This window comes from Brassica napus, chromosome C6, assembly GCF_020379485.1.
Source record: "Brassica napus cultivar Da-Ae chromosome C6, Da-Ae, whole genome shotgun sequence".
NCBI lineage: Eukaryota > Viridiplantae > Streptophyta > Magnoliopsida > Brassicales > Brassicaceae > Brassica > Brassica napus.
Window position 1 is genome coordinate 36,377,217 of NC_063449.1, and position 6,412 is coordinate 36,383,628.

The 6,412-nt window shown below is 39.6% G+C and overlaps 1 protein-coding gene and 1 non-coding gene across 3 annotated transcripts; both read right to left on the reverse strand.

Moving 5' to 3' along the window:
* Positions 1-594: 594 nt before the first annotated feature.
* LOC125589448 lies at positions 595-710 on the reverse strand. Its single transcript, XR_007325637.1, has one exon. It is a non-coding gene; the product is annotated as a U5 spliceosomal RNA (small nuclear RNA).
* Positions 711-1,557: 847 nt separating this feature from the next.
* Positions 1,558-4,527, reverse strand: LOC106446508 (putative uncharacterized protein ENSP00000383309). Of its 2 annotated transcripts, none has more exons than XM_013888260.3 (8): positions 4,340-4,527; positions 4,113-4,196; positions 3,749-3,873; positions 3,571-3,602; positions 2,385-3,493; positions 2,172-2,252; positions 1,993-2,055; positions 1,558-1,895 (listed from the first exon to the last, which is right to left on the reverse strand). In XM_013888260.3, the coding sequence occupies exons 2-8, from the start codon at positions 4,167-4,169 to the stop codon at positions 1,845-1,847; spliced, it is 1,518 nt and encodes a 505-aa protein (XP_013743714.1). In that variant the 5' UTR covers positions 4,170-4,196; positions 4,340-4,527; the 3' UTR covers positions 1,558-1,844. The 2 variants fall into 2 exon arrangements, with proteins under 2 accessions (XP_013743714.1, XP_022560618.1); XM_022704897.2 differs by having other exon boundaries at positions 4,113-4,254; positions 4,340-4,509.
* Positions 4,528-6,412: the final 1,885 nt, after the last annotated feature.

The window sequence follows — 6,412 nt, forward strand, 5'->3', positions numbered from 1 at the left end:
GCAAACGCTAGTTGGAACCAGCTTTTGATTTTAAGAGGTTCGAAGCGGTTCAGAGCGGTTTGAAGCGATTTGTATGATTGGTTCGAAACGCTGCCAACCACTACCAACCGCAAAAGCTGCGTTTGCGGGTCAGCGGGAAAACCAGTCAGACCATAAGTAGGTTAATTAGGACCTAACGACCAAGTTAATTGGGATTCTAAACCTTAACGATTATTTATTTATTTATCATATTAAATGTATATATTAAATATTTTAAGTTTTGGGTTTAATTCTAAAATTATTTTGATGAATTATAAATATTAGGTATACAAAATATGAATTCAGATAAGTTTATGGACTTGCACAAATATAATTATTTGATTTCAACTGGTTTATATTAGGTTAGATCAAATTAGACCAATTTTTTAGGGCGGTTAAACAATTCGTCCCGTTTAATCGGATTTTTAGAAAAACCTACTTACCTACTCAGGCACACAAAAGAACATCGGGAAAACTATTACATAAATCTTCAAGATACTTGCGAAAAAAGAATATTTAACCAATTGAAATATAGATTTCATACCAGCCAAGATTAGAACTACTAGCTGTTGTTGGGCTCGCTTGAAAGCAAGACCCTCCAAAAATAGGCGTATGCCATTTAGCATGGAGAGCACACGGTATTCTTTAGTAAAAGGCGAAAGAATAGTTCGCTTTGTGCTCACCACATGGTTGCGTGGATTGGATGAATGAGCTAAGGCCACATTTCATACGCGTCTCTCCCTTGTAACAAATTCCCAGCTTCCCGATGTGGGATGTTGTAATCCGTTCTTTCACTTCTTTCTATTTACCGCTTTCATTTTCCTGTTGTTTCATTTTAAGACCCTTTATTTTATTCGATAGAAAGAAAACCCCATTTCAATTCCAATTGCATATCCCTTTTCTTATTGAAGGTCATTATAAAATATCCATTTAAATCCCACTGTCAATCTCTTTTTATTGGAAGCCTTTGATTACAAATGTTTTGTTTTATCAGGTATATTGATAATATTGTTGTGGATTATCTTCATTTACTTGCACATCTCATTCATAATCTTGTATATATTGGTGGATTTGGTGCTCTGCATAATGTCTAGTTGATAAATGATTTTAACCTTTTCAAGTTACAGACTTGGACAATGATAGTGAGTGTAAGCTTGTTTCTTAATTTAGGACCCATAACTCATGTGATAACTTGCACAGAGATGAAGCTACAAGACAAATTTGGAGCTGATGACAGCATTATCTCTGCCACGCAGGAGATCTAGTCCATCGATTCCTCTTCACTGAAAAAAGCTTCTACAACCTGAGCTTAAGCTTGAGCCTGCATTGTAGTGTTATTGACCCAGTTATGGCAAATCACATTAGCAGTATTGAGATCTGATAATAGAAGAGTGGCAGTGAATTTATCCAATCATGCTATTATAATAAAGTGAAGGTTCTAACTAAACTTATTTGCTTCTTTCTTTCCTATCAGATAGATTTGTAAACTGCACCAAGGTGTAGGAATAGTCACAAGCAACGTAAGTATGGAACTGAATGGGGCGGGTTAACACAAGGATTTAAATATGCTATTCCAGAAAGGTTTACAATTCACCAAAATGCCAGTCACGTTTCAAAATAAGACACGACCATGACCCGACTGTACACTGGTTCGGTTGACAACTTTGTCTAGAATAAAAAGAGATCACAGAGAGGATCCAGAAAATAACACTCTGACTACAATCATCCAGAGAGAAGAGTTTCTTAGTTTCAATCCGTAATAGGGCCAATTATGACCACAAGAGTAAGAATCAGGCAGAGACCACCAAACCCGTTTCTCACAGCTGCTACCGTTTTGGAAGACACGCTATGGCCTGTAGAATCTTCTTCCTTGGACCCTGCACTCAATCAATGGTACCAAAAGTTCAAAAAATCTGCTAAAAGAAGCGTGTGATCAATCTTAATTGTTTTAGATCCATATAGAAAGGAAAGTACCATTGGTATGATGAGATCTTTTAGATCACTTTCTTTCATCTGCTTTATCGTCGTCATGTCCACCTGTTGTCAATAATCTCAGATAACAAGTTAATCATCGTTTTTCATAGAATCTGTATCTGCTTCATATTGAAATGCCACAGCATGAAAAGCACAAAACCAGCGTAAAAGCCACTTACTTCCTCTCTCTTAAAGGCAAGGAAGTATTTTCCAAGTCCAAGTGAATTTAGAAAGCTCTCTACTGTTAGAGGCTCTTCCATCTGTTTATAGAACCAAGCAAAGATATACATGACATATTATAACCACGCAGAGGGTAAATGTTAAGGAGACTCGCACAGTGTACAAAAAAGAAAAGAAATTCACAAATTGAGAAGAAGAAAATAAGATCTTACAGGGAAGGGACTGTTCTGCATCATACTTCCAAGTGGAGGAAGCTGACTCAAAGGAGGTAACGGATGAGGGTTTGGTACCGGTGGAGGTAACATTGTCCTAGAAAGAGTAATGCCACTTCCTGGTGCTTGATTATTTACTACACCTCTAACTGCATACGGTGATGGTCTAACATCATCAACCATCCTGCTTCGTCCATGGAAATCATCAATGCTCCTTGGTGGAGGAGAGTCCCTGGAAGAACCCACGTAGCTGCTTCCAGGATTCCTAGAAGGAGAAAACCCCCGAGAAGAACCCATGTAGCTGCTTCCCACGTTTCTAGTTGGGGACAGAGCTCTAGAGCCACTACTGAAGCTTCTGGGGTTCCTTGGCGGTGATAGATCCCTTGGAGTGCTGCTAATCATCCTTCCAGTCGTTCTTGGAGGAGGTGATAGATCCCTTGGATGGCCAAACATTCTTTCATCACTTCTTGGCGGTGATAGAATCCTGGAACCACCAGTGAAGCTTCTGGTGTTCCTGGATGGTGAAAGAGTCCTTGGAGTGCCACTGATACTTCCAGCGTTTCTCGGTGGCGATATATCCCTTGGATGGCTGAATATTCTTCCAGAACTTCTCGGCGGTGATAGATCCCTATGATGATGGCCAATCATCCTTCCAGCATTTCTTGGTGGCGACATTCTTCCAGAACTTCTTGGCGGTGATAAACCCCTAGAACCACCGGTGAAGCTTCTGGTGCTCCTCGGTGGTGAAAGAGCCCTTGGAGTGCGACTGATACTACCAGAATTTCTCGGTGGCGATCGGCTCCTGGAATCACTCATAAGCCTCTCTGGAGATCTCCATCGTGTATCATCCCGGGCCCATGGAGAATACGCACTGCTTGATGAAAGCATCTGAGAGGGACCACGAGCAGTTCTTGATGGAGGCAACGGGTCATCCCTCGGGTCAGCCATACGAGGTCGAGCGTCAAAGCTACGAGGAAGCTGCTCACTCTTGGACTTGGAGAGCAGCTTTTCACGAAGATCGATAGTGCTGCCTTCCTCGCTCTGAGCTCGTCTCTGTGCATTTTTTTGCAACAGTTTGAAACGTAGATCATTTTGACCGATCTGCAAATCTTCGAAACATAAGCGTAATGGGTCAGAAAATGAGCAAAGATGCAAGTGGTGTATCCAGCAATTCATAAATTAATACCATTTCCACTGAAACTTGCTTCCCCTCTTTGCCTACACAAAACAAAGAAGAGAAAACACCGTATCTATTCTCAGTGATTGCCTAAAAATTCCAAAAACACACAAAGCATAACACATGTTTCCCAAAAAAAGGAAGCGCCTTAGATTCAATACACAAATAAGAAGGAAAAAGGAAACACCTTTTACTGACCGCATCACTTCCGTGAGCAGAAGCATCTAACTGGTTCCCTAGTCTTTCTTTGACAGAGCGCTTGGTCCCAACTCTGGGCAACTCATCAAAATCACTCCCATCTCGACTTACCACCTGCCATAAGATAGAACAAAGATGAACAATTTTCTACACTCAGCTCATTAAATCCAACACCAGCAGATCTTTTAAACAATCTACACAGTGGAACAGGCTCATTTTCAAAATACCACAACAAAAGCACCAAATCAACTTCTAAGCAAGCTTCTTCTCTAACACATTACGGTAACAATAGTTTCAACAGGTTCCTTCTACCAATAAAATTAGCTTTGAGATGCGAAGAATAACAATCGTACCTGGCCGCTACGGCCTAGAGTAATAGTGACCCTACTCCGCCGAGAAGCTTCTGACATTTGAGGACGAAACCCTAAGGAAATCAACTGCAGCCAAATCCAAACAAAACCAAGAGCTAAAACAAGGCAACGCAATCTTCAAACCCTAGAGTCGAATCTACTCAAAATCAGAGACAGAGAGAGAGAGAGAGAGTGATAATCGAAAGATACGATTACTCAGGGGGTATTACCGTATTACGATAAGGCACGGAGAAATTTTGCCGGAAAACGAAAAACGGTAAGTTAACCGCTCGCCGGAGACGAAGACGTTGGTGACAGACTCGCCTAGGAAGCTGCGCTGTGCGAACCTAGAGAGACCCCTGACTCATTTGGTGGCTTCCCCTTCACACATCAACTTCAATTGTATTTACGTGATGGCCCTCGGATTTATACGGTATTTTCACATTTGAACTCTTGTTTTACTTACCATCTATTATTTTTTTTTTTTTCATTTGTTAGATTAATATTAAAATGGGTGAAATGCAGTCGAATACACATAAGCCGGTAAAAAACACTTTCCTTTCAGAGCCAGAAGCCGGCGAAGATCGAAATCTTTTCAGAGCCATAAAAGATAAACTACTAGACAACTATTTAGAAAAGATGATAAAAAAATTCTAAGATCAGCCAAAAGCCAAGATGTAAGAAAGAAAATAGCCTCAAGCAGTCCAAAGAGCAGAGCACATTGATCTCCCAAAAGGATAGGAACATGTCGGAGAAACTTCGGAGAAACATATAGTTGACAAATAAACTTCTATCCAAAGAGCTAAAGCATAAATGTGGAGGATCCTCAAAGTTCACGCAATAACCAGCCGGAACTTACATCAGTCCATCCATATTGTAGCACAAATAAACTCAGATAGATCTTCAAGGGGATACAGAAGAGAACTCTAAATATAAACTTAAACTGAAGCCATTCCACAGAAACTTACACTCGAACAAGGCTGACAAGAATTCATATGAATCAACTAAGAACTGAAGATGAGGTGTTGTGACTGGAATGAAGAACCGAGAGACCTCTGATGCCTTGCTTGAAAGACTGCCAAACCAAACCCAAACAATGAAGACCTCACATCTGAACCGGCTAAGTATTTCCACCGCAAACCAGAAAAAGATAAGGTTTAACAAGGGCAGTCCAAACCAAACAGAGAACACCATTAGAACCAAAGTTACTTCACTGAAACCTCAACAGAGCATAAAACCGAAGAGAAAGCCATCTCACAATCAGGTTAATCTTGATTCACAAAACTTAACAAACTAGAAACCAAGCAACCAACACACTCATCTTGACTGCAAGAGATAAAACTACTACAAACCAAGTCACAACCTGTGATAAACGAGAGACAGAGGTTATCCGACACCATCGATCCAAACTCAAACCCATTTGGATCTACAATCAGCTTCCCCATCACTCACAGGCGGAAAGAGCACGCCATGACACAGAAGCCGACCTCACCGAATACGAACCATCGTCCAGCCACCGCTCTAATACCCAAAGCACCACCATGTCAGATAAACCTCCATCACCAACCACCACCGTCGAAACTCAGATGACTACACAAGACCAATTACTAGAAAGGAGAGAGCAAGGAGGTCCTCTCACAGCACGGTGAGGAGCGCCGGCCGGAAAAGACCTCAGATCTAGAAGATGAAGCTGAGGCGGCGTTCGGGTTGGGAGAGAGAGTTTTAGGGTTTTGAAGAAAGATCTCTAAATGGAATTTTTTTACTTACGATCTATATTATGTTTACCTTTTTACTAGGGCATTTCTTTGTTATTTGTTTTATATTGAGTCATCATGGACAAATGAATGTACGATATTTTTGAAATTTTATGCTGAATGATGTCTAAGAACAATATGTTTTACACATTCCAGTATCGACCGTTGATGGACGGACATATTAACTCATTTGCGACTAATAATTTTGAATTGTGACTTATGTTTTGTAATTATATGTTGAATATTAATTCATAATTTTTAACATCTGTTTATTATGTTATTATAAATTAATCCTTTGAGACTTTAGAATTAATATTTTTTCAATAAAAGTTACGTTTAACAAGTTTATTTATATCATATTGAACCATTTTATGAAAATAACAATTTTGCATCATATTAAACAATTTATGTATTGTTTTTATTAATCTGCATAATTGATAATAAATTTTAATTTTGGGTTTCGATTCCTATTTTTTTAGGTGGACACGTTGAAACATTAACTAAAGGAGCTTCCAGTAATTCATCATTTAATGAAAAAACACAAATCTG

Bases quoted from the DNA above. Each gene is read 5' to 3' on its own strand.
- LOC106446508 (XM_013888260.3), bottom strand. From the start codon at position 4,169: ATGTCAGAAGCTTCTCGGCGGAGTAGGGTCACTATTACTCTAGGCCGT. The intron at 3,874-4,112 runs GTACGATTGTTA...ATCTTATGGCAG, and splicing joins CTCTAGGCCGTAGCGGCCAG to GTGGTAAGTCGAGATGGGAG. The intron at 3,603-3,748 runs GTGTTTCCTTTT...TGTTTTGTGTAG, and splicing joins AGTGATGCGGTCAGTAAAAG to GCAAAGAGGGGAAGCAAGTT.